This window comes from Pseudonaja textilis, chromosome 16 (assembly GCF_049901715.1).
Source record: "Pseudonaja textilis isolate UNSWEBS1 chromosome 16, rPseTex1.2, whole genome shotgun sequence".
NCBI classification, from domain to species: Eukaryota; Metazoa; Chordata; class Lepidosauria; order Squamata; family Elapidae; genus Pseudonaja; species Pseudonaja textilis.
The window spans coordinates 4,250,256-4,278,024 of NC_142005.1; the positions used below are offsets into that span (position 1 = coordinate 4,250,256).

General features: G+C 44.9%; 1 protein-coding gene across 2 annotated transcripts in view; it reads right to left on the reverse strand.

Annotated features, from left to right (window-relative positions):
* SPTBN2 (spectrin beta, non-erythrocytic 2) overlaps window positions 1-27,769 on the reverse strand; it is a 72,852-nt gene that overhangs the window by 37,800 nt on the left and 7,283 nt on the right. Inside the window, exons 3-8 of one of the 2 annotated variants that reach the window (XM_026716428.2) lie at window positions 22,813-22,906; window positions 12,401-12,552; window positions 3,488-3,661; window positions 2,645-2,736; window positions 491-571; window positions 182-297 (exon numbers count right to left, since the gene is read on the reverse strand). In XM_026716428.2, the coding sequence (XP_026572213.2) occupies window positions 182-297; window positions 491-571; window positions 2,645-2,736; window positions 3,488-3,661; window positions 12,401-12,552; window positions 22,813-22,906 (709 nt within the window). The remainder of the gene's footprint in view (window positions 1-181; window positions 298-490; window positions 572-2,644; window positions 2,737-3,487; window positions 3,662-12,400; window positions 12,553-22,812; window positions 22,907-27,769) is intronic. The other variant, XM_087913609.1, reaches the window with a different exon arrangement.

The window sequence follows — 27,769 nt, forward strand, 5'->3', positions numbered from 1 at the left end:
GCAGCTTTAAAGACCTGCCTCCTAGTTGCTAAAGTTTCTCACAAGACCGTGATAGAATTTGTGCTTATCTGCATGGGGGAAAAAACTTGCAAAATTAAAATAGAATTCAACCATCCCCCAGAGATAGCACAGACCCAACCCAAACAAAAGACCCAGGGAAAAGGAAACTAGCTGGACGCACCTTCAGGATCCAAGAGTTTGGTAAGGCCGAGCTCCTTTTCAGCCACGTTGAAGGCATTCTGGAGATTGTAGTGTGCGTTACATTTCTTCAAGGTATCAATGTCTATCAGATCTGGCCTGTTGAGGACACCGAGATGAAAACACATATATGCAAATATAGGGAAATATAGGGAAGGAATGATTTTCTGGGTGAGAAATCGAAAAAAGTTTGGTCTAGTGGTTCATGCACCTTAGGCATGAAAGCCAGCTGGATGACTTTACGCCAATCACCAGCAAACAGTGAGTTCTAGTTCTGACTCAGCCAACTGACCTGTGTTTGTGTACAATTGCATTGAAAGCCAGACCATCTCTCCAGCTTGTGGTAAAGTTATGGACATTCACATTTGGGTACCTGTAAAAAGCAGAAGAGAGGACCCTCTGTATTCATTTTGCTTTATTTCTACCATAAACATTAATCTCTCCACAAAGACAGGGTTCCCTAATCTTTTCCTTCCAGGGGCCACTTTGTTCATCAAAAATTCTGGGGAGCATCACATAAGCCAGGCATCATCATAGCAAATGTGACTCTCACATCCTGAGAGTTCAGAATTAAATACAAATAAATATTTTTTGTGTGATGACCCCCCGGTGTATCAAAAATATAACAAAAACCAAAACGTAAATAAAGGTCCTTTAATGCCTTCAACTTGGCTTCACCGTTTAATTGTTCACAGTTGAAGATTAAACTATTTTCAAAATAACATTCCAAACAGTTCAAATTCAAAGAGCAGATAACGAAGCAAACCGCACTGAAGAAAGTTCCATGACAAACCAGGATAAATAATTACAAACTTCAGGAAGATAACCAGGTACAGTCCGTTGGAAGAACGCCAACCAAAATAAACCTCATCCAGGAAAAACACTCATCCAGGAATAAAACACTAATTTGTCTCCAGCGTTCATTAGCACGCAGGCCCAAACTCTTATGCAGATCTCACGCCTGCAACCCATGAAAAGGATCATGGCCCCCTCCTCCCAAGTAGACCACTGTTTCCCCCTGATCCTCTCCTCCCTGCGTGCCCTAGGATGGAGAGGGGACGGGCCTGGGTCCTCCTCTGACTGCTCAGCCGGCCTCTGCCCTTCCCCAGCCGCCTCCACAACCTCCGGAGCCACGCTTCCACTCCCTGTTGGTTGTTCCTCCTCTTCCTCAGAGTCAGTCTCCACTAGGGGCATGACATTTTGTTTTTAAAAAGTATATAAAAAGTCATTGTTTTAAAAAAAAGTCAAGGTCTTGTGAAATCACCCAAAGACTTCACTGTGTTGACTGAAAAACTAGCAAGGTCTGATAAAGAGTGAAACATTTACTTATCTATTTATATTTAAAAACATATATTTATGTAGATAAACAGCTAGGGAGACAGACAGACATATATGCAACACACACACACACACACACACGTATCCATAGGGATCACCTGCATTATAACTGCAGATTTCTAGTAATTCCTAAGATTTCAGGCACATCACAACAAACGTAAACCAGAAAACCTAAATTTAAGTTACTGAAACAAAGTTCTTCTGTGGTTAAAGGATTTGCCAGTGATTTTCCACTGTTTTCACTGTTCTCATCTACCTACTCATGGTCACCGGCTTTCGAACGGCTGGATCGGCAGGAGCTGGAGTGAGTGATGGGAGCTCACACTGTCCCACAACAGCAACCAGGTCTCGAACGTGAGCCTGCCAATCATGAGACCGGCGTTCTAACCTCATGAGTCACCATGCTCCCACCTTAAGTTATATTTTACAGATTCATAAGTCCTTATAGCAGTCGTACTTCGGGTGGGGGAAGTTTCTGTCCAATCTCTTCTTAAAAACTTCCAGTGATGGAGCACCTACAACTTCTGGTGGCAAGCAGATCCACTGATTAATTGTTCTCGCCTCTTAATTCCAGGTTGCTTCTCTCCTTGATTAGTTTCCATCCATTGTTTCTTGTCCTGCCTTCTGGCGCTTTGGAAAATAAATTAACCCCCTTCTTCTCTGTGGCAGCCCCTCAAATATTGGAACTGTGCTTTCATATCACATCCAGTCCTTCTTGTCACTAGATTAGACATACCCAATTCCAACAACCATTCTTCCAATGTTTTAGCCTCCACTCTTCTAATCATCCTGGTTGCTCTTCTCTGCACTCTTTCCAGAGTTTCAACATCTTTTTTATATCGTGGCGACCAAACCTGGATGCAGTATTCCAGGTGTGGTCTTACTAAGGCTTTACAGAGTGGTATTAACACTTCACGTGATCTTTATTCTGTCCCCCTGTTAATGCACCCTAGGACTGCATTGGCTTTTTGGGCAGCTGCTGCACACTGCTGGCTTCCTACAACGTTAATTCTTGATGGCGTTGAAATGCACAATAGGAGAGTCCTAATCAAGTGTTAACCAGGAAGGGGGGAATCCCCTACACGCATCGTCCTGTTTACCCTCTTACCCAGCTGTCTTCATCTGGCACCAAAGGAGGAGGGCATCTTTTGCTGACTTTTTCTCCTTGTTGTCCTCTGTCTCCACACTGATGTCTTGGATCTAAGAGAAAAGATTAAATAAAAAAGCTCAGTGATCAAAGTCACTCCCAGTCAGTGTGAGTGCATGTATCTTTTTCTTTTCTTTATTTATGGAATTTATATTGCCGCCTATTCACTCATGGCAACTCAAAATAGAAAGTAATAATGATGAAAACCTGCAGCCATCCAGGAAAATGTCAGGCAGGTCAGGTAAAAGTGAAGAAAAACATCCTAAATCTGGCTTAACAAGTGCAAATCCAGAAAAATTTGACAACACCAATGCTGCTTGTGTGCTATTATGCATAATTTATTATAAAAGAAGGTAAATCTCCACCCTCAATAGAGAACTGCTTAAAAAGATTCTTTGGTTGAGTTGGAAGGGGTCTCAGAGGTTATCCAGTCCAACCACTTGCTAGGTGGCGAATCACCCATAAGCTGACAACTGATACTTCCTGCTTGTAGTTGGAAACATCTTCCTTGTAGTTTTAACACACCGGTTTTGTTCCCGCCCTCTGGAAAAACAGAAAATAAATCCACTCCCTCGGGTGTGCGACAATCCTTCAGGTATTTCAAAACAACTTCCCCTTAAGCATTTATCCCATAGGCTCAACGCACCCTGATCGTTTTAATTATCCTTCCGTCATGAGAACTAGAAACTTGATTTCAAAATGAAAGCAGAGCGAGGACCTCCCTTTCAATCTTTTGGCTTCTATTCTTGCTGCGCTGCAGCCCTCAGAGGAGAAAGCCCAAATGAGGAACATCCCGGAACATACCTGGAAACGGAGGATGATTGTCCAGATGAGGCCCAGCGTGAGTCGGTGGTTGCCATCCACAATATCGTGGGAGCCCATGTTTTCAAGGTGGACCCGCTGCTCCTTTAAAAACTGGAGGGCTTTGTCTACGTTCTCCAGGCAGTGGATCCTCATTCGGCCCTTGGTCGGCTTGGGCTGAGGAGGAGAAGGAAAAACAGGCTATAATTCCTTCTGAAGGTCGTCTGTATTTCTCTTATCTTGTTTATACTCATGGAAACGGCTCTTCCAAGTGGAGTGTATCTCAACATCACCAACTTTAACATGGGTGGACCTCAACTCCCAGAATTCCCCCAGTCAGCGGGCTTTAAGATGGGTGGACTTCAATTGACAGAATTCCCTCACCAGAATAACTGGCTGGCTGGGGATTTCTGGGAGTTGAAGTCCATATATCTTAAAAGTTGATAAGGCTGAGAAAACTGTCTTAGACATATAGCCATGCCAGTCTGTTCCAGCAAACGAAGGCTACAGTACTCTCATAATATGTATACACAAGGCTAATCAGCATTAGCAATAGCACTTACACTTACATATCGTTTTATAGTGCTTTACAGCCCTCTCTAAACAGTTTACAGAATCAGCCTGTAAAGGAAGGAAGGAAGGAAGGAAGGAAGGGTAATAGCAGTAGCACTTAAACTTATATACTGCTTTATAGTGCTTTACAGCCCTCTCTAAGCGGTTTACAGAGTCAGCCTCTCCCCACAACAATCTGGATCCTCATTTTACTGACCTCGGAAGAACAGAAGGCTGAGTCAACCTTGAGCTGGTCAGGATCGAACTCCTGACAGCAGACAGAGTTAGCCTGCAATACTGCATTCTAATCATTTACCTTTTGCAGAAGACACTAAACTGAGCTATTATCACCCTGGCAAATCTAAACCATTTGATCAGTTTATGGCTCAGTATACTGTGTGAATCCAGGAAATTAATTAGCTGGGGAGCCACAGTAGTTTGCTGCAGTGGTTTAAGGGATCAGGCTAGAAATCAAGATATGGTGAGTTCTCGTCCTGCCTAAGGCATGAAGTCAACTGGGTGACCTTGGGCCAGTCACCTTCTCTCGGTCCTAGGAAGGAAGCAATGGCAAGGCACGACTGAAAAACCTTGCCAAGAAAACTGCAGTGACTTCTCTGGGTGGTTTCTGAGCATTGGATACGATTGAATTCAGAGGCATCGGTGGGTGGGAATCTTGCAGCCCCAGAAAAACTTAGGGTGGCACAATACTTTAGAAGCTGCATGAAGCATCCTCTTATAAAGGTTCTATGTACGCAACTTCTGACACAACCAGCAGCTAATTCATTACGCTTATTGCTGTAATCGTACTGCTGAAAGTCAAAGATGGAAGCTGCCCAGTGCCAGTTCCAAGTAGAGTGGCATATCATAACATTATAAATCAGTAAATACAAGCCGAGAACCTCGGGCAACAGCCATTCATTCACAAAAGAGGCATGAGGCTGCATTTTGCATATTGATGAAGACCCAGGGCCTCCACACGGGAAAAGCTTAACTGGGTCAAGGAGGGGTTGGTGTGTTGTGCAAACATTGCAGGCAAGATTGATTTAATTCCAAAGGCAGGCTCCCTAGACATTCAGTCTCTGTGCTGTTGCACTCGTTTCCTGCTATTAAATACAGACAGTCCTTAGCTTATGGCCACAATTCAGCCCAACATTTCTGTTGTTAAATGAGACATTTGTTAAGTGAGCTTCGCCCCATTTTATGACCTTTCTTGCCTCAGTTGTTAAGTGAATCATTGCAGTTGTTAAAGTTAGTCACCCGGTTGTTAAGGGAACCTGGCTTCTCCATTGAGTTGGCTTGTCAGAAGGTCGCAAAAGGAGATGACATGACCTTGGGACACAGCGACCGTCATAAATATGAATCAGATCACAAGCATCTGAATTTTGATCACGTGAGCATAGGGATGCTGGAACGGTCATAACTGTGAAAAACAGTCCTAAGTCACTATTTTCAGTGCCGTTGTAACTTTGAAGGGTCACTAAATGAACTGTTGTAAGTCGAGGACTACCTGTAGTGGGGAGGACTATCGAGGTCTTCAAGAACAAATCGGACAGCCATTTATCTGGGATGCAAAGAAGGACTCCTGCCTTGGGCAGGCGGGCGTGGACTAGAAGAACCCCAGGATTCTACGGTTTAGCAAGCCCCTGGTTTTGTCTACAATGAGACCACCACAGATGTTTGTTTGTTTGTTTTTAAATACTTATTTATTAGCTTATAACATGGCATACAAAGAAAATACAAAAGTAAATAGGAAAAATTGGGAAGGGAAAAGGGAAAGGAAAGGGGAAAAAGAAAAAAAAAGGCATTGACTCCCTTTGATGCAGTAGAATAAGGCATTAACACCAAACCTCAACTTTTTACTTTTACATAATCGTATTAACTAGCCATTTCTATAACAAACCTATCTAGTTGGTAAAACCCAACATCCAAGTTTCGGGTTTTTTTCTACCTCAAGCACCAAGAAGGGCCGTCCAAATAGAAAAAAAACGTATTGCCTCGGTGGCACAGTGGTTAGAATGCAGTATTGCAGGCTAACTCTGCCAACTGCCAGCAGTTCTCACCGGCTCAAGGTTGACTCAGCCTTCCTTCCTTCCGAGGTCATTAAAATGAGGAGCCAGATTGTTGGGGACCAGAGGCTGACTCTAAAAAAAACCAGCTGAGAGAGGGCTGAAAAGCACTATAAAGAGGTATATAAGCTATTGCCAGTGGGAAAGAAGGAAGAGCAATGGTGGCACAGTGGTTAGAATGCAGTACTGCAGGTTAATTGTATTTGAACTTTGCTTGTTTCTTGAGATTTTTCTTTCTTCTCGACACTCAGGTTAAGTGAAGTGCCCGAGTCTGCTGGCCCGCCTGTTTGACCCATCCCCTACTTCCAGTGCAGCCTTGCGATCCAGTCCTGCTAACTGGGTTGCACAAGCCGGTAAGCCGGTTTAACTGGCAGCCAAACTGCCTTCCCACTTCTAGCCGAGCCGAGCTGAGCTGTCGGAAGTGTTTGGTCTGCTTGTCACCGAGGGAGGGGTGGAATCAGACAACCCCTCCCAGCCCAAGAATTCCTTTTCCCTGCTTGCAAACCACAGAGGAATGGAATGGAGCAGGCGGTGGATGGAAAGTTGGCAGTCCCCAAGCAAGTATGGGGAGCTGGGAAGAGAGGGCTGGGCTCGGATGAAAGCAATGGCACCACGTTCCACCAACGGGCTTGCAACATGAAAATGTCAAGGGAAGGAAATGGTGAATTTCCTCCTCTGGAAGATCAATAGGAAAGAGAGTAACCAATCCTTATCTTCTCTTTAACTGTCAGCTTTGGACTTCCTAACCTGATCCAACAGAGATGATACCATGGAAGACTCCGAGGGTTATTCCACTTCGGCTTCGGTTGTGATTTCTCCTCCCCACAAAGCAGCAAATTCTAATGTGAGATTAGATTAGATTAAATTCTAATCTAATCTGAGATCTCCTCTGTGCATCAAATGCGGTTCGCATGTGGAAATAAGCCACATTTCGTTTAAGGAGTAAGCAATGTATGACTGAGTTCGGCCAACGAGCTGAGCCAAAAACGGAACCACAAAATGGCACCTTGCAGAACTGAACGAGTCCAGTTTTATGTCTCAAACCACTGCAGACAAGAAAGCTCCAGCACACGGAAAAATTCAGCTTCCTATGCCCTCTGCTGGGGTCCTTTCCCCAAGCCACTTCTCCTGCCTACAAATCCGTACCTGTTTGGGGCTTTTCAAGGGGAGAATGAAGCTGCAGGCATTCCTCAATTTACAACTGTCCATTTAATGAGAGTTTGACGTTATGATGGCTTATGGCCCATCCTTGAAGTTATCATCAGTGCACCCACCCTATGGTCTCACGATTGCAACTTGCTTTGGCGCAATTGCGATTTGCAACCTTCCCCGCTGCCTTCGACCACGCAAATGGGGAAGCCGCATTCTCCTAACCACTGTGTGATTCACTTAACGCCCAAGGTCAAAATCAGGTCTGGTCACGTGGCAACTTGTTTAAGGACCACATCGCTTGGCGACTGAAATTCCATTCCCAACAGTGGGGATAAGTCAAGGGCTGCTGCTCCTTGGAAGCAATAGTGCCAAGCTTCCATTCATCCCTATCCTTCACAAGAATGGGGAGGGGGAGGCAGTGGGGGAGGGGGAGGGGGCTTCCATTACAGACCACGGAGACTTTCAGAAGCCACCGCCTGGTTGGCTGAGCTCAGCCAACATGACAAATCTCAAATCTAGGATAACAAATTGCAAGGCTTAATTACGACAGTTACGGGATCGATCTATTTTATCGATTCTCACTTTCCACTGGAATACAAAGCATTCAAATGGATTGGCTTGATATGACGCATGAAGCCACCAGGACACACACAAAAAAACCCAGCTGAGGTTAAAAGTAAGCATGGCTGTACTGTATGGATGTGACTGTTAGGTTTTTACCCCAGTCAGGATGCATTGCATGTCGCCCCAGATGAGCAGCATAGAAGTCTAAGGTAAGTAGGTAGGTGGATGGATATAGACAGAGAGATGGACAGACAGATACAGGCAGATGACAGACAGACAGACATGGGTGGAAAGATGGACGGATGGACAGCTCTCTCTCTCTCTCTCTCTCTCTCTCTCTCTCTCTCACACACACACACATATGGGGCGGGGTAAGGGTGTGCAGCATACAGGTTTTAAATAATAAATAGATCACCAATGTACTGTATATCTAGGTAAGGGTGTGTGATGTGTATGTTTCTGTGTTTGTAAATGGAATTTCTATATCTAGGAGGAGAACAGGAATGGCCTCACCTAATGTTGGATGTAGCTCTTCCAATCATAGAGTCATGGCTAGAAGGGAACTTAGAGGTCTTCTAGACCAATTTGTTGCCCAAGGCAAGAGTCCTCATATTATTCTGGACAAATGGTTGTCCAATCTGTTCTTGAAAACCTCCAGCCACGGCATTAACCTCAAGTATCATAGTTACAAATTTAACCTCTATTCCCATCTATTACCAAGATTAGAATTATATAATTTTACACCGGTTACAGACAAATTGGAACATAAATTCCAAGCCCTCGAGGAATTGGAATTCGTAGTCATCCAGAAGAACATGGCTGTTTGTTTTTGTTTTATTTATTTGTATCCCATCTTTTTATTATTTTTACAAATAACTCAAGGCGGTGAACATATCCAACACACCTTCCTCCTCCTATTTTCCCCACAACAAAAATCTGTGAGATGGGTTAAGAAAGAGTGACTGGCCCAAGTCAACCAGCCAGCTTTCAAGGTAGGACTAGAACTCACCGCCTCCTGGTGATTGGCCCAAAAGTCACCCAGTGGCTGCCAGGCCTAAGTGGGGACTAGAACTCACATTCTCTAGGTGATTGGCCCAAAATCACCCAGCTGGCTTTCATGCTTAAGGCAGGACTAGAACTCATGGTCTCCCATTTTCAAGCCTGGTCTGAGCACTAAATCAAAACTTGCTTACTTCATCAGTCAGCAATTTAGGATGGTCAGAAAGAGAGGAATTTTTTTATGGATAGCTGGGAGTTCAAAGCCATCAGATGTGGTAATGGCCAGTGGCTTTAGATAAGGAGAAAGTTTCCTTGAAGTTAAGCTTGGCCCTTGTCTCATTTCAAAGGCACTGCATTTAGGCCTCTTGACCATGGGGCCAAAGGGATTTGCTATGGCATTCTGGTTTTTTTCCATTTCCCAGTCTAGCTCAGAAGCCTTCAAAAATGCTCCCGCACATTCACGGATGACAGCCATTGTTCTTCATGCCAGGTATATTAGATATTTAGGACAGGTCAGAAATAGGAAAAGCAGCAACTGAGAACAAATTGAGGTCTTGGGGGCTATTTTTCTGAGTTTTTCTAAAAGTCGCAGTGAAACTGGTTGAAACAGGATTCCACTAGGACCATTGCTCTGATTCACCAAAATTCTTGCGATGTCCTCACCCATGTCCTCACCCCAAAGGTCTCTCCTCCTTTCCTCATTTTCTGTCTTTCCTCAGGTGCTTTGCACTTACTGCTTGATACTTGGTTTAAGGCCTTCCTTAATTTTGCACAACACCTAGGAATTTATATGCACTTTGTGCAGGTAGTCCTTGAGTCCATTTAGTGACCGTTCAAAGTTACAACAGCACTGGAAAAAGTGGCTTACGGCTGTTTTTTCAGTTATAACCATTGTAGTATCCCAGTGATCACGTGATCAAAATTCCGACGCTTGGCAACTGACTCATATTTATGACGGTTGCAGGGCCCCAAGGTCGTTAAAGTTAAGAAAATTAAAACATATTAAAAACATGGTTTTGGAAAGGTGGGAATATTTTATTTAGGAGGAAAAGAGAGAACAACTTAAGTGTCTAGCACAGGATACAGGATGTTCACATCTGAAGAGGTCTATAATCAAATAAGGCCAACTGTTTCTGGTTTTAAGGGGTGTTGGCATCTCTCACTTTAATGACTTCCTTTTTTCTTTCAGTACCGATCAGTGTTTTTCCAAGGCAACTCAAATCATTTAAATGGATTCTTTTTAAAATGTGCATATTTATACTGGCACCCATTTTAAGTACATAACTCCAGGCAATTAACAAATGAGTTCTTCTGGGGAAAAAAACATATTAAATCCCTGTGAACAAAACAGAAGGTTTAATTGAAAATGACCCAAATAAAGCACTACATAACAAGCTCACAATGCCAACACAGGTAACCATCGACTTACAATTGAAATCCAAATTTCTATTGCTAAGTGAGGCGGTTGTTCAGTGGGTTGTGTCTAATTGGACAATCTTTTTCTGCCATGGTTGTTAAGTGAATCACACGGCTCTTAAGCGAACCTGATTTCCATCATTGACTTTGCTTGTTGGGAGCCGGCTAGGTGATCATGGGACACTCCCCATCCCCAGGACTCTGCAGCCATCGTAAATAAATGCTGGTTGCCAAGCACCTGAATTTTGATAACATGGCCGTGGGGATGCTGGATGGTTGTAGTTTGAGGACCAGTCATAAGTCAGTTTTTTCAGTGCCATTATAACTTCAAACAGTTGCTAAGCGAATGGTTATAAGTGGAGGACTTCCTATATTGGGTTCCTCTAACACAGTGGTCCCCAAACCTTCAAGCCCCAGGGAGCGGTTTCACGGAAGACATTTTCTCCATGAACTGGGGGGGCACAACTCGCTTCCAGCTGTGTGGCCTGGTTCCTAACAGGCCATGGATCAGTACCCGGGTTGGGGACCCTTGCTCTAACATAACATCTGGCCCCAATGCCTGTAGAAGAATCCAGAATTGAACCAATCTCAGTGGAGAGGCTTTGAATTCAGCAAGAATGAACAAAATCTCAGCCAACAGTGGGAATTCAATGCCAACTGGCCAGTCCCAAATGCCACCCTACCAGCCAGGTCTAACAGAGTAATAACAGGATAACAGTTCTGGAGGTCTTCTAGTCCACCCCCTGCTTGAACAGGACAAATGGCTGTACAGTCTCTTCTTAAAAGCCTCCAGTGATGGAGCATCCACAACTTCTGGTGGCAAGCTGTTCCACTGGTTAATTCTCACTTGACTTCCAAGTTGTTTCTCTCCTTGTCTAGTTTCCATACCTTGCTTCTTATTTCTTCCCTCAGGTGCTTTAGAGAACAGATTGTCCCCCCTCTTCTTTGTGGCAGCCTCCCAGATATTGGAACACTACTATCATGTCACCCCTGGTCCTTCTTTTCACTAGACATGGAGCCAACACAGTCAGAGACGGCGCTCTTGAAATCTGCGTAATTTTCTACGTGCCTCTAACGTCTTCCAGCCTGTTTCAGCATCTTCCTTTCCTTTGCCTTCCCCCGCCACACCAGCTGAAAAATTCAGCCGCCAGGACAGAAGCACCTGCCAAGCTGCCAGGCAGGGTGTATGTAGGTTGCTGCCTGCCAACAGGGAAACTGGAAATTCTGCCTGGCTTTAGTTAGAACAGGCTGTTCCCCCTCCCGGCTGCAAAGAGAGCCAAAGCGTGGCATTCTGGGAAACAGGTGTTCGGCTTCCCCGGCTAGGTGGGTGGTGGCTGTGACTGGCTTGGAGAAGAGGAAAGAGAGACGTGGCAAGAGATGAGCAAACCACCCGGCTGGGCCAGCCTTTTCAGAGCTGATCTGGGCAGGGTGGCCCTGCCCCTCCTAGAATTCCTAAGCGGCATGGCGCTTTTGAAGCTGGAAGGGGGCCCACCCCAGCTGGGAAAGGGGTGCCCCTCGCTCCGTCCTTGTGTTTTCTCAGCGGTTTTGCCATAGTTTTGTACGTGGCACAGTCAGAAATCATCCGGGACAGTTTGCGCCTTACGAGTCTGAGGTCCAAGCACAGGAGCCCTGATGGGGCAGCGGTTAGAATGCAGTATTGCAGGCTAGCTCTGCCCACTGTGGGGAGTTCGATACTAAGTCACCGGCTCAAGATTGACTCAGCCTTCCTTGGTGGGTATAATAAGGAGCCAGATTGTTGGGGGCAACCATCTCTCGTTAAGTGGTTTCCAGAGTCAGCCTCTGGTCCCCAACAATCTGGGTCCAAATTTTACTGTCCTCGGAAGGATGGAAGGCTGAGTCAGCCTTGAGCCGGGGAGAATTAAACCGCTGGCAGTCGGCAGAATTGGCCTGCAGTACTGCATTCTAACCACTGTGCCACCACTATTAAAATGATCAAATGAAAACAAGCAGGTTCCATGCTTGGTGATTTAAATGCTTTTAACGATAGATGGATGAGCACATTGGACGCTGCGTTCCTAAAAAGTGTCCTCCTTCACGATACCAAAAAGTGTTGGAATGTTGTTTGTTTGTTTGTTAAATTTGCAGACCTTTTTAATCGATCGGGGGAGGGGGCTGCTTTGGCTCCCCCGTCCTTCCCCACACTCACCAATTGCTCCCCTGAGAGCACTTCCAGGAGGCGCAGCAGCATGCGTCCATCTCGCAGGTCGCTGTACAGATCGCTGATGCGGCAGGTGACCCGGGCCAGGTGAGAGTTGACCCATTTGGTGAACGTCTTCTTCTGTACCGCTTCTCGTTCATCTGCAAGAGAAAGCCAGTGTTTTGAGGAACAAGGGCCTCACCACCACAATCCGAAGCTACCTTGGAGCGGTTGGCAAGGAAGGGCGAGCTGTCCATACTTTCCTGCAACTGCCAGTTAGGGGCCTAACTTCACTCTACAGCCATTGGCTAAGTTGCTTTAATGTCAGAGAAAGAAGGAAACATCAGCAGTGCAGTATTATTTTTTTAAAAAGTGCATGTGCAGCTTTCGAGATGGAGCCAGAGGCACCCATAATGATGCAGAAAAGTCCAGATGGAAGGCTACAACACCTGCGGCTTTATTATGGACCCATAAAGGAGAATATTCGTAGCTTAGGGTTGAAATGAGGGGTCCTTGGCTCTCTCTGAGTGTGCATGTTTTCTTGCAGAGAGGTAACATCGTCAGTGGAAACCCCACTCCCTTCTAGCCCTGATGCTGTTACTTATCTTGGGTATTTGGGTAATGTTGGACATTATTATCCAACATATGCTAAATGTTTGGATAAAGAAACATTTGTAAGAAAACAACCAAGCACAGAGAGCACTATGTATGTGCAGCATATGTAAGAAAAGGAGCATAGCTGCAATTACTTATAGCCATAATTTATTTGATTTTTATCCCACCTTCATTACTTTATAAGTTAACTCAAGTTAACCTCCCTCTTCCTCTTTTTCCCTACAACAACAACCCTGTGAGGTGGGCTGAGCTGAAAGAGTGACATTGGCCCAGAGTCCCCCAACTGGTTTTCATGTCTAAAGCAGGACTAGAACTCACTACACCTCCTGGTGATTTGCCCAAAGGCACCAGCCAGCTTTCATTTCGTGACTTATGACAGGCTTTCCACTGATGACCATCACAGCACCCCCACAGTCACATGATCAAAATTTGGGCACTTGACAATTGGAATGTATTTACGAAAGTTACAGCCTTAAGCTATCTACTTGTTAAGCGAATCTGGCTTTCCCACTGATTAGGCTTGTTAGAACATCGCAAAAGGAGGTCAAATGACCCCGGGAAAAACATCATAAATATCAGTCAGTTGCCAAGTGTCTGAATTTTGATCGGGTGAACATAGGGATGTTGCAACAGTCATAAGTGTGAAAAAAGTCACTTTTTCCAGTGCCACTGTAACTTCAAATGGTCACTAAACAAACTGCTGTAAATCAAGGACTACCTGTACAATTAGACAAAGATGAAGAGATGGAAAAGATCTGGGAACTCACATAAATGACAGCCACTGCTGAATTAGGATAAGAAAAAATGGGTTTCATTTATTTGTATGTATTTAAAGGAGGGATTTTTTCTTTTTTTTAAAAAAGGTGCTTTGACAAGGAGACAGTAACATGCAGCCAGCAGGTGTTCAAAGGTAACAGGAGAAGGCAAGGTAGCCAGCTTTTGTTTGAATTAAAGATTTTTTTTTCTTAATTAAAATGGCTGCATTCTCTAATCATGGCATTAATCATAATCATGTTAATATCTTAATTTTTATACTGCAAGATAGCTTCCTAGCCATTCCTGGCTGCCATTTCTGTCTTTTACTGCTTCTATGCTGTGCTTTTTAAATTGCTGTTTTCATTTTGAAAAGCTTAGCTGATAATTATAGAATGCTGTAATCCAAGGAAAAACTGTTTTCAGACAGGTGTCGTATGATCCAGAGGTATTGTATTGTGAATGCTACCTTTTGCCCCCTAAAATTAATAGCAGGCAATCAATCAAATGCTTATATAAAGAGACAATATTATTATTGTAAAAGAACTTGATTACAGTTAAAAACCATAACTCATAATTTCATAAAATCAAGGAGAAAAGGGAAGGGGGAAAAAAAGGAAATTTAGTTGCAATTATCTTTAAATTATAATTTGAAGCCCAAATAAGATCAGGTATCTTACTTCCAAATTGGATCAAAAATACTTATGACCACAACTGGAACCAGAAGTTCTGTTCTTGTTAAATGAGTCACAGTTGATTTTATGACCTTTTGCCCTGGCTGTTAAGTGAATCAGGAGGTCATTAAACAAATCTGATTCCTCCTATGGACTTTGCTAGTTGGAAGCTAACAAGGAAGGTCACAAAAAGCGTTCACATGACCCTGTTGTCAAATGCCCAAATTTTGACATGAGAACTCCTATCACTGTGTCTTTTAAAACTGATTTTTTACAGATTACAGATTAACACAGTTGGAAGGGACCTTGTAGGTCATCTAATCCAACCCCCCACCCAAATAGGAGACCCTACCCCATTTCTGACAGATGGCAGTCCAGTCTCTTCTTGAAAGCTTCCAGGGATGAAGCTCCCACAACTTCTGAAGTCAACTTCTGTTCCGTTGGTTGATTGTTCTCCCTGTCTGAAAATTCCTCCTGATTTCCAGGTTGAATCTCTCTTTGTTTATTAATTAACAATGAATTCATAAGATGTTTACTTTCCCTGCCACTTTATACAGCCATTACAGATCTTCATGAGGTTCATGAGTTTGCATATGATGTCTTGTTTCATAAAAGCCTAGAAGGAGGTTTATTAAAAAAAATAAAAAACTGCAGAATTTGTGTAAAGTTCAGACTATTTGATCTTGGTTGCAGAGAATACAGGCAGTCCTCAACTTACAACCATTCGTTTAGTGGCCATTTGAAGTTAAAACAGCACTGGAAAAAAGTGAGTTGTGACCATTTTTCACACTTATAACCGTTGCAGCATTCCCATGGTCACTTGCTTGGCAACTGACGCATATATACGACAGCTGCAGTGTCTCAGTGTTGTGTGATCCCCTTTTGACAATCAAAGTCAATGGGCAACCAGATTCACTTAACAACCGGGTGACTAACTGAACAAGTACTTAATAACTGTGGCAAGAGAGGTCGTAAAACAAGGCAAAGCTCACTTCTCAAACCTCCCACTTAACAATATAAACGTTGAGCTCCATTGTGGCCGTAAGTGCACCCCTTGCGAATAAACAGCACGCACACTGGCCAAATTGCTCGTTGGTCGGCAGGTTACTATGCTGGGGGATGCAAAAGCAAATATTAGAAATGGCCTTGCCCATTCACAGGGCACAGCACCATACGTCCCTGTTTACATGTTCCTTCCAGTTTCTCAGAAAGTACCCTCTGTTGGCACCTGGATAATATGCAAATCGACCAGCATCAATGAGGAGGTTGGAAGGGAGATCACTGACAGGCAGAAGGATTCAGCTGCCTGGGCAATCTCTAATTTCTTATCAAAGAAATCTTCTGTCCTTTAAGATGACATGGAGTTCTCCCACTTGTTAGGTGCCAGGTAATGCTAGGTCTCATTGTCCCAGGTGACTGTCTAGCTGAACAGCTTTGATCTTAATTTTATTGCTCACAAGTTAAACTGTAAATAAGACAGTCTGCAGTTTGAATCGCTACTTTGCCATGAAACTTACAAGATGGGCAAGTCATTCTGCCCTCAGCCCCCCAACACCACATCTCCTCCAATCTACAATAAAGGGGGAGAGGTATCATTTTCTTATTCAAGATGTCTGTCCTCATAATGATTCATCCGTAATACAAAGAATGAACTTTCAGCACATGAAAGGGCTACATAGAAGCCACATATTAATATTTACAATGAAGTTGGCAACAGAGGGTTGCTAAAAAAACCTTCAGTCAATCAGAATAGAGCTAGAAGGGACCTTGGAGGTCTTCTAGTCCAACCCCCTGCTCAGGGGTGGGATTCAAAAATTTTTAACAACCAGTTCTGTGGGCGTGGCTTAGTTGGTGGGTGTGGATCGGTGGTCATGTTATTGGCTGGGCGTGGCCAACTCAATATTTTATTTATTTTATTTTTATTTATTTATTTGATTTGTCAATTGTTTACAAGATAATAAGTATAAGTGTATACATAGTTTTGAATACATGAAATGGGTACATATAAGAAAAATAAAAGAAAAATAAAAGAAACAAGAGGACAGGGACGGTAGGCACGTTGGTGCGCTTATGCACGCCCCCTACAGACCTCTTAGGAAAGGGGTGAGGTCACTGGGAGACAGTCTATAAGGTTAAAGTTTTTGGGGTTTGGGGAAGAAACTACAGAGTCGGGTAGAGTATTCCAGACATTGATCACTTTGTTGCTGAAATCGTATTTCCTGCAATCAAGCTTGGTGCGGTTAACCTTGAGTTTGTATCTATTGCACATTGAGGCACGCATCTCCTTGCCTGGCCTCTCATGACTGTGGGGATGCTGCAACAGTCATAAGTGTGAAAAATGGTCATAAGTCACTTTTTTCAGTGCCACTGTAACTTTGAACGGTCACTCCACACAAGCAAAGTGCCAGCAAAGGAGAGGAAAAAAACTCCAGAGAAGTTCCTGAGACATGAAGTCTAGTCCTGCCAAGAATGTAGTAAGGGTTAACGGAGAGGCAGTTTCTGTAAGCAACACCAGAATGTTTCCTTCCTGCCTTCCTTGCAGGATTAGCCCAGTAATTTCTTCTAACAACCGGTTCTCTGAACTGCTTAGAATGTTAACAACCAGTTCTAGCGAATAGGTGCGAACCGGTAGAAATCCCACCCCTGCCCCTGCTCAAGCAGGAAATCCAAATGGCTGACCAGTCTCTTCTTAAAAAACCTCCGGAGCACCCACAACTTCTGTAGCAAGCCGTTCCACTGGTTAATTTCCCTCACCATTAGGAAGTTTTTCCTTAGTTCCAGGTTGCTTCTCTCCTTGATTAGTTTCCATCCATTGCTTCTTGTCCTGCCTTCTGGTGCTTTGGAAAATAAGTTGACCCCCCCTCTTCTTTGGGGTAGCCCCATAAATATTGGAAGATTGCTATCATGTGTCCCCCCGGTCCTTCTTTTCCCTAAACTAGCCAAGCCCAAGTCTTGCAACCATTCTTTATAAGTTTTAGTCTCCAGGCTTTTAATCTTAGATGCTTTCTTTGCACTTTTTCCAAAGTCTCAACATCTTTTTTTGCAATGCGGTGACCAAAACTGGATGCAGTATTCCCTCCCAACTCAAGATATTTGATTAGAGTCAGTCCTCAACTTACAACCATTTACTTAGTGACTGAAGTTACAAAGGCACTGAAAAAAGTGATTTACAGCCAACCTTCTGCACTTATGACCTTATGACCATCGCAGTGTCTCAGGGTCCAGTTGGTTGCAATTTGGGGACTTGGCAACCAGCAGGTATTTATGATGGTTGCAGCATCCCAGCGTCACGTTGCCATTATTTCGTTTAGAGCAAGTGGACAGCTGCATAAATTCTCTTATGTACAAAATAAAAGAAATACATTGCCATTCGCAACCTTGCCCGCTGGCTTCTGACAAGCAAAGCCGATTAGGACAGCCAGCGGGAGGTCACAAGTCATGGTCACGTGTCTCACTTAATGGCCACGGCAAAAAAAAAGTTGTAAAATTGGTTGCAGCCATGTGATGTCTCACTTAATGCCCACTTAATGCAATTTTCTGGTCACAACTGTGGTCCTAAGTTGAGGACTAACTATATTTGCCTTCTTTCCCCCCACAGCCCACAATGAGTGCTTTTGGAGAGTAGAACAGAATAGAATAGAATAGAATAGAATAGAATAGAATCTGGAAGGGACCTTGTAGGTCTTCTAGTCCAGCCCACTGCTCAACCAGGAGAATCTATACCATCTCAGACAAGAGGATCACCAAGCAGCTATATGATGAGAGGTCCTTTCAATGCTATTGAACTACAACTCCCAGCATCCCTCACTATTGGTCTAGGGCTGCTGGGTATTGTTTATCTACATCTGGAAATTGGGCAACCATGTAGTTTCTTGGAACTTCTATGCAGAGACGGGAGGTTTTTAGCGACCTAAAGCAATGGCCCTCATCACTGAGCACCAGAAATAGAGGGAAGACATTTAAGTGTATTTTACATTTAAGTGGCTAGGGAATTCTGGGAGTTGAAATCCCTGTGTCTCAAAGTTACCAAGGTTCAGAAAGCCTGATATAAACCTGGTACCACCATTGCTCCCTTTTTATGACATCAATTAGGGCTGGATGGAGAATTCGGGGAATTTGAGGTCCACAGGCCTTAAAAGTTGCCAAGGATGGACGCCCCTCCTCTAAAGCATTCTGCTCTCCTACCAACTTGTAAGCTGAGAATCCCTCCATCCTTGCAAAATGACAAAAAGCTCTCCGGCAGCTCCAGCAGACAGACTGCTGCGCCTCTGCCCAAAACCTATCGTGTGCACCCAATGTGCAGGAAGAAATCAACCGTGGTGGTGGTGGGGCCGAGGGTTCAGCTCTGAGGTTGAGTCACCAGGAACGTGTCAGGACAGGGCTGGGCTGGGCCAAAAGCTCCGTCTCCATGTGCTTTGCAGAGAAGGGAAAAGAAAGGTCAACGGCGCGCCATGACCTCTGGGCCCCACTGGCCCGAGAGGCCAAAGAGCCCATCTGCACAGCATCTCGCAGATTAGCCAGCTGTCTGGAAGTGGGGGAGGCCTGTCGCCAAATCCACTGACAACAACAACAACAAAAAAAGAGGTTCAATAACTTTGGTGATCTACGATGACCCACATCGGAGGGTGATTTTTCATTCTTGAATGAAAAGGAGGTGAGCGAGGTACCTCCTCCTCTCTTCCAGAACACTCCCCATTCTTCAAAAATCCTTTGCATCAACCATTCGATGAGCCCCCGGCCTTGCAAATTTGGTCCCCCAGGATTCATGCGTAGCGAGCACCAGGTTAGGTCAGAACACAGTTTGGATGCTTCAGAAAGCGAAAAAGTCAGGCCGGGGTTGATTCTGTTGCCAGGTCATCCTTTTCAATCAGACGCTAGGTTAGTAGACAGACTAACGGAGTTGGAAGGGACCTCAGAGGTCTTCTAGTCCAACCCCATGTTCACGCAGGAGATTCCAGACATATGGCCGTTCAATCTCTTCTTGAAAATCTCCAGTGTTTTTTTTGTTTTAGAAACAGTGACTCTGGTTGAAGATAGTTCCTGGGTTTTGCTAGCTCAGGTTTAACGTTCACATGTTGTGTGAACCCAGCCATTACATCAATTATGTAGCCGGCTGCCTTTTTTTATACTGGAAAAACTTGTTTGGAAAGGTGGCAAAATATATTTTTTTTTCCAACATAAAAAGAAGTGGCTGGATCACGATTGGGATCAGCCGATGTGGGATGAAAAAGCTTAAATTTTACTCCGTATTCACTCACACCTGGATCCTTTGGCTCTGGATGGCATGCACAGACACAAACATGCACAAGTAAGTAATAAAATGAATAAAACATCCTTCGCAGGAATTAAGACTTGCTTTTCTAATTCCTCGTAAGGCAACTAGCAGAGGAAATGAGAAAGGGTTGATTGTCTCTAAACTAACATGAACGCGGCTCATGCAATACACTCAGTTCTAAAGCCAGGTTAATAAAACAGTCATTGTGCTTACGTAGCATGGTACGCCCCATCAAATAAATAATATCACAAACGAGCAGCGTATCCTGAATTACACAACGTGCTAGACCACACACGAGTTGCTATCAACCCCTCAACGTCACACCCAAGCCCCTTTTAATTTAATGTTTTGTCCAATTAAGAGGAATCCCATTATGGATCAGGATCTCATGTACTTGTTCTAGCCTAATTGTTTTTTTTTTTTAATTAGAAATTTGGTTGCATGCCGAAACAAATTGCAGGCAGCCCTCAACTTCCAACTGCAACTGAGCTCATAATTTTGTTGCTAAGTGAAACAATTCTTAAACGAGTTTTACCCCATTTTACAACCTTTCTTGCTCCAGTTGTTAAGTGAAGCATTGCAGTGGTTAAGCTAGTCACACAGTTGTTATGTGAATCTGGCTCCTCTATTGACCTGGCTGGTCAGAAAGTCACAGAAAAGGGATCACGTGACCCCAGGAGACGGCAACAGTCATAAATATGAGCCAAGGGTCTGAATTTTGATTACACGACCCCAGGGATGCTGCAAAAGTCATAAGTGTGAAAAACAGTTGTAAGTCGCTTTTTTCAGTGCCGTTGTCCCTTCGAACAGTCACTAAACGAACTATTGTAAGCCGGGGATTACCTGTATACAACGAGATCTCTAAGGGAAATTATTACTGAAGCTGATCACCTGGCTGCACCTCCTCCCAGCCTCTCTCTACCTTTTTAACCTTGGCTACATCCCGTGTTTACCCCTTTGGCACAAAGGACACTAAACCCGACGGAAGATGTAGCAATGCTCGGAACGCAAAGAGCCCCAAACGCCTTCCCCTTATGTCCCTCTCCATCGGGAGCCGGGCTCCGAACATAACAGGAAAATGCTGAACTAGAATAGATCAGCAAATTGTATTCTATTCACTTGGAGCTTAACCAGAACTCTGGGGTCCTTTCCCATCAGACAGCCGTGTGCGGGGAAGTTGGGGATTAGGCTGTGAATGGGAGCAAGCGCTGGTTCTCATTTTGTGCAGGATTCCTCTCTGCCAGAGGGCAACTGCCCCCCCTCCTTTTTTTTTGCAGTTCAATAACCTTCTGGTCTCGATGCATGGATAAATGTGCCTGCCCCTCTCTACCCAGGGAGAAGCCCGTGCTAAAACACCAGCCTCTACTTGCAAAACTTGTAAAAAACTCTCTCCGGCGCACACGCTCCCAACCAAACCCTATTTGTACGTACAGAAAAGCAGCCCATTTGTTAGAATTGTCTATGGAGATTCTCCAGGTCATGGTTGTCCCAGAGGTGCTTTTTTCAAAAGGCAACTGGACTTTCTTTGTTGTTAGCACCTTTGGGGTTCGTTGTCGCTCTGTTCCGGGGTGAGGTCTTGGCACTCGCAGACAGACACTAAAATTTAACTCGGCTCCCCATTCCAGCACCTACCTACCCTTTTTAAGACACCCAGGCCAAACTCCAAAGCAATGCAACTTTCCACCCCCCGCTTCCCGCCCACCTGGAGACACCTTCATCCCTACCACCCCGCCGTGGAATCACCTGGCACTTAATCCCCAACCTCTGTGATACAACAGACGATAATTGCAAAGGCATAAAATGCCATAAACCTCACCTCTCCCTATCATAAAAAAGCATCTCGGTGGGAGGAAAGTTCAGAGTTTAGGATTGGGGCTGGGGGTGTGGGAAAAAGGGATTTTTTAAAAGAGGGCTGGCTTTTATCTCTAACCGATAAAATACTGCCCAGTCTCCTTTCCTGAAGTGGGTTGCGGGCTGCCAAAAGCCCCATCTTTATGCTGCCTCTTAATTAACGAGGGAAAAGGTGCTGCTGACTTGGACAAAAACTGAATCCAATCCAGGGCAGGAACCCCAATCCCCTTTTTTGGGGAGAAGGCAAGAAAGCACCAAAATAAGATGAAGTTCTTCACAACGGCACCCAGATTTTAAAGCGGAGATCACCAAACTTGGCCATTTTAAGACTTGTGGACTTCAACTCCCAGAATTCCTGGCTGGGGAACTCTGGGAGCTGAAATCCACAAGTCTTAAAATTTGCCAAGTTTGGAGACCCTTGTTTTAGACTATATTCCTCCGAAAAACTAGGCGGGTGCCAGTTTTCCTGCACGAAAGGAAAGGTGAGTTTTTAAACCGTATTTTCTCCTGGGGTTGCTCTGAGTGCTGCTTTTCCGGTTCTTAAGAGCCTTAAAAGCATTTTTTTTTTTTCCTATTTACATTCAAGGTCAGTTCAAGTGTTATCTCTGCAAACATTGAATGATCAGCTGGCGCATGGCAAGCATGAGGCTCAATTTTAAACTGGTCGGTTTTTCCCAAAGGGACATGTTGGGACCACGTAGCCCATCAGCTGCCCCAGTGGGACAATTCTAAAAGATGCTTAGATGAAGGGAATGGGAGGGGGAGAAGGCTGGTTGTGTGAATGGAGGCAGGGGAAGAGGAAACGAAGGTGAGGGTTTACAAGGACTGTTCATCACCACACTGACTGCCACCAAATCAGGGTTAACTTGTAAGGCACAGCCAACCTGGAAACAGAGATAGTAGCTGTGAGTCACCCTCCCACGTATCTAGGGGCTTGTCCCTCTCTCTTGCAACAATCGGTGTCCTCTTTGCTTTCCTCTCCTTCAGAAGTGGGGCACAGGACCACCCACCCACCCCAGCCCTCCAAAAATCCGAGCTCCGAGGAGTTTGGCTTTGCCCCTTGCAAATCCAGCCTGTGTATTGAAATAATTCCTGGCAGCACCTTGCAGATTAAGGTTTTCCTAAACCTGCCCCTTAGGCAGAGGGAAGGGAGATTTAAGGATTTAAGGATCCTGGAGAGGAAGCCATGACCCCTTCGTGATGCGCCCATTTCACCCACCCCCTCCACTCCCCACAATTCTCCTCTTCCGTACCTTGAAGTTGCTTGAACCTGCCCTCCAGGACGTTAGCGTACTGCACCGCGTTGATAAAAGCTGCAGGGGACAGCTCGGGGGTTGGGGAAGGACCCTGGATCACCTCCATCAAATCTGTTTCGGTCTGGTACATCGTGCCCAGCTAAGGGACTCCTCCTCCCCGGTTGGGAGCCCCGAATGACCGCCAGCCTCTTCCCACTTCCCAGGGGTGGCGGAGGGCTGCCCAACCAACTGCCAAGCCAACCACAGCTGGGCCCAGGTAGAAGGAAGCGAGCAAAGGAAAGCTCTTCGGGCGGCACCTTGGTACAACTGGAACACTTCAAAGGGAGTTTGCTTACCCCCTCTCCCAGGGAGGGAGGGGAAAGGGGAGGCTCGGGGAAATTTACATAAAAACAGGTTGGGCTGCTCTGAATGGCAGAGGGGTGTGGTTTTGTGTGTGTGTGTGTGTGTGTGTGTGTGTGTGTTGAGCTTGGGCAGACATGAAAGAGGGAAACTCGGCTGGCGAGCACACACAGAAACACAGGCACAGTTAAGCAGTCTGAAACTTGCAAATTTTAGCACTGGGGTTTAGCCAAGGCTCTTTTTGAATAGCCTTAGGTTTGTCTTCAGCTGCAAGCCAGGGTTCAAGGACTAGCGTTGGGTGACCAGCAAGCTTTTCTTCCCCAGCTCTGGGTTAGTTTCCAGTTAGATCTTTCTGAAACCTCTCCCTTTCTCCACTCCTGATCTGAGATGGGGTATCGTCCCTCTTTAATACAAAAGTCCTTTTTCTCTCTCTCTTAATGCATCACATTTAAAAAGATTTGATTCTTAAGCAATCTTCCTCTTTACTTTGCCGTTACACCTGCTTCCTGAAACATCCGTTTTCTGAATTTGCATCATACACCAAACTCTAAACAAAAGAAATAGTTTGGATTTGCACAACAAGGCGATCCATTAAAAAAAAAACCCCACTAAACTTAAAAAGCTAATTCTAGCTTTAAATGATGTGTAAATCCATCCGTAAATTTCTGACAGGTGAAGCATTTTATCAGAATATCCTTTTCCCTGTCTGTAAAGTGGGCACAAACAACTGTCCAGAGCTTAGTGCCGTTACTGTGCAATAGTGAAATAACACTATTTTGTAGGCAAGCAAGCCCTAGGCCCTAGAATATTAAGAACAATTGATAAATACTTATTTTTTAAAAAATATGTTCAGAGAGTTTCAGAAGCAGACGAACGTAATGGCTCTTCTGTTTTAAGAAAACGTGGCTTTGGATTAACCCTGTAGGCATCGCCCAACGGAAAGCAGAAGCAGATATGAGCAGATGAGCTCAGCCAGTAGCAGGGCCCAAACAATGAAAGATTTACATCCCTTTGTCTGACCGTGACGCTCCAGCTTGCGTGGCTTTAGAGACAAAATGACTGCCCCTGGAGAGTGTTTCTCCACATTGATTTCTGAAGATAAATCAACCCAGCATCATCCAGAACTGGGGGAGAGAAAGGAGCCGTTTCTCCCAATAACCCAGGGGAGCCGAAAAATCCCATCTGTAGTTTTCCTACGTAAGTTTTTAAATCACACAGAAGTCATCTTAAGGCCAGGAGTTTAGCGAGCAAGAGATAAGAGGTGATTTGTTCCAATGCGTGTTCCGATACCTAGGGGGCTGCCACCCAAGAAGCGGGGCGGGGGGCAACTATTCTCCAAAGCACCAAAAGGCAGGACAAGAAGCAACGGGTGGAAGCTAACCAAGAAGGGAAGCAACCTGGAACTAAGGAGGAATTTCTTGGCAGTGAGAACAATTAACCAGTGGAACAAAATGCCTCCAGAAATTGTGGCTGCTCCATCACTGGAGGCTTCTAAGGCGGCTTCAAAGCACCAGAAGACAGACAAGAAGCAGCATATGGAAGCTAATCAAGGACAGAAGCAGTGAGGACAATTCATCAGTGGAAGGGCTTCCCTCTTGAAAACCTGCCTATCCCTGCAGGTTTTTACGAAAAGATGGGGCAGCCATTTGTCTGGAATGGTATAGGATCCCTTGCTCAAGCGGGGGGTTGGGTCATGGAGAAGACCTCCAAGGTCCCTTCCAACTGTTCCTCTGTTGTGTCCTGGTGATCTGGGAGATACCTCGCCATGGACTGCTCACTAGGATTAGCTCCGCAGCTGAGTTTTCCCACCTTCAGCATACAGGTAAGTTGTTGACTTGCCACCACTAGCGGGGCTAGAATTTCCACTGCTAAGCAAGGTGGCTGTTGAATGAATTGTTCCCAACTTATCAAACTGCAGTGATTCGCTTCACAAAGGCAGCAAGGAAGGTCTTAAAAGGGGGGCAAAAAACCCACTTGAGAAATGTCTGGCTGAGCAATGTACATTCTGGGCTCAACTGTGGCCGTAAGGCGGGGATATCCCTGTACAAGAAACGTCGCATTTTGTCCTTCCAAGGATGATTCGTCTCCCCATACAACGCAGAGATGCAAACGGCCAGGTTCCCCCTTCTACACCTGCTTCCAGTATTTCCTGCCTGCCCACACACCCCACCCTGCTGGCTATCACCCTAAGCTGTCATTAAGTGGCTGTTTACTGCCCTTCCCCAGACTGTTCTCGCAATCTTCCCTTGCCATGCCCTCTGTGCATTTACAGAAGAGGCAACAGAGATGCAACATAGGGGAACTAGTCGCTCCGTCTGGGCTTCCTTCGGCTGGGAGAACGCGAGATTGCTCAAGGCCCTGTTTGCTTGCGAACAATAAACACTCTTGGAAACCCGTCTCAAGGTTGTCCCGTGATGTCCTTGGCTTCTGTCTTGGCCATCTTCTGTTTTTGCTGGCATTTTGGGGGTGGGTGCGATGGAAGGAGCAGATGGGGGGAAGGAGGACATGAATCCTTTCTTACCAAGACAAGGTGATCGACTTAGGACTGCTGTTGAGTTCAAAATTTTTGTTGCCAAGTGAGACTATTGTTAAGTGAATTTTGCTCCATTTTATGACCTTTCTTGCTGCGGTTGTTAAGTGAATCTAAGGGCAGGTATTCCTCAACTTACAACAGTTTGTTTAGTGGCAGTTCACAGTTACAATGGCCGGTTTTTCACACTTATGACCGTTGCAGCATCCCCCTGGGCACCTGATCAAAATTCAGACACTTGGCAACTGACTCACGTTTATGACGGTTGCACTGTCCTGGGATCATGTGATCTCCTTTTGTGACCTTCTGAGAAGCAGTGTCAATGGGGAAGGCAGATTCACTTAACAACTTACAACTGCGGCAATTCACTTAACAATAGAGACAAGAAAGGTCATAAAATGGGGCAAGACTCATTTAACAAATGTCTCACTTAGCAGCAGAAATTTTGGGCTCTATTGTGACTACCTGTAAATGCAGTGTTGCGTACAGAACCTGTTCTTATCTCAGAATATGCAGCTACGTTTTGGTGCACGTCCAGAATGCCTTTCCTTCCTTCAAATTCAAGCAGTAGAGCTATTATTTTCTTTCCTTCCTTCCTTCCTTCCTTCCTTCCTTCCTTCCTTCCTTCCTTCCTTCCTTCCTTCCTTTCCTCCCTTCTCTCCCTCCCTCCCTCCCACCCACCCACCTACTTACCTACCTACCTACCTACATTCTTTAAGCAAAGACACCTTTGTTCTTGGTTCTCATTCTACCAGTGCTATGCAGGGAGGGTCCTAAATACAAAAATCATAAAGGTAATAATAACAGCCATTACATCACAACAGGCAGTCATAATAGCTTTACCACAGTCAGCTGAATAAGCCACAAATGGTTGGATTTGCAAAACAGATTCAGCAATAGACCATCATTTGCCATTTTACAAGGTCTGGATTGTCAGAATCTGCTGAGCTAAAAGTGGATTAACCAAATAATGACTTGTAGAGTATGGTGTGTGAACAAAAATGCATCTGTCTGAAGATCAGTTTGGTTTGGTGCCAGTTTCGTGCAGAGGAGGGAAGGTGCTGGCCTAGAAACCATGGATGGGGATGGTGAATTCTAGTCCCACCTTAGGCATGAAAGCCAACTGGGTGACTTTGGGCCAGTCACTCTCTCTCAGCCTAACCCACCTCACAGGGTTGTTGTTGTGCAGGAGGGAAAAGGAGAAGAAGGAGTACTACATATGTTCATCACCTTGACTTACTTATAAACGGGGTGGGATTCAAATTTTTTAACAACTGGTTATGTGGGCATGGCTTAGTTGGTAGGTGTGGCTTGTTGGTCATGTGACTGGGTGGATGTGGCTTGGTGGTCATGTTACTGGCTGGGCGTGGTCAACTCAACATCACTCACATCGAGGCACGCATCTCCTCGCCTGGCCTCTCGTGACTGTGGGAATCTGCAACAGTCGTAAGTGTGAAAAAGGGTCATAAGTCACTTTTTCCAGTGCCATTGTAACTTGGAATGGTCACTCCACACAAGCAAAGTACCAGCAAAGGAGGGGGGAAAAAACTCCAGAGAAGTTCCTGAGACAGGAAGTCTAATCCTGACACGAATGTAATAAGGGTTAACGGAGAGGCAGTTTCTGTAACACCAGAATGTTACAGAAACACCAGAATGTTTCCTTCCTGCCTTCCTTACAGGATTAGCCCAGTAATTTCTTCTAACAACCGGTTCTCTGAACTGCTTAGAATGTTAACAACCGGTTCTAGTGAACAGGTGCGAACTGGTAGAATCCCACTCCTACTAATAAAGTAGTAAAGGCAAGATTAAAATCCAATAAATAATAAATAAATGAGAGTTTTTAAAGGGGCCTGTTGGAGCTGGCTTAGTGGGTTCCTGCACTAAGCAGGGAGTTGAGCAAGGTGATCTTTAAAATACCTTTCCATTTGTAACTCCCACGAGAATGCCATTCCAAGGAGCAGCTCCATTTTCCCAACCTTCTTCTGGAGCTTGTAATCCAAATATAACAGTTCATTTAGTGACTGTTCAAAGTTACAATGGCATTGAAAAAAGTGACCATTTTTCACACTTACAACCACTGCAGTA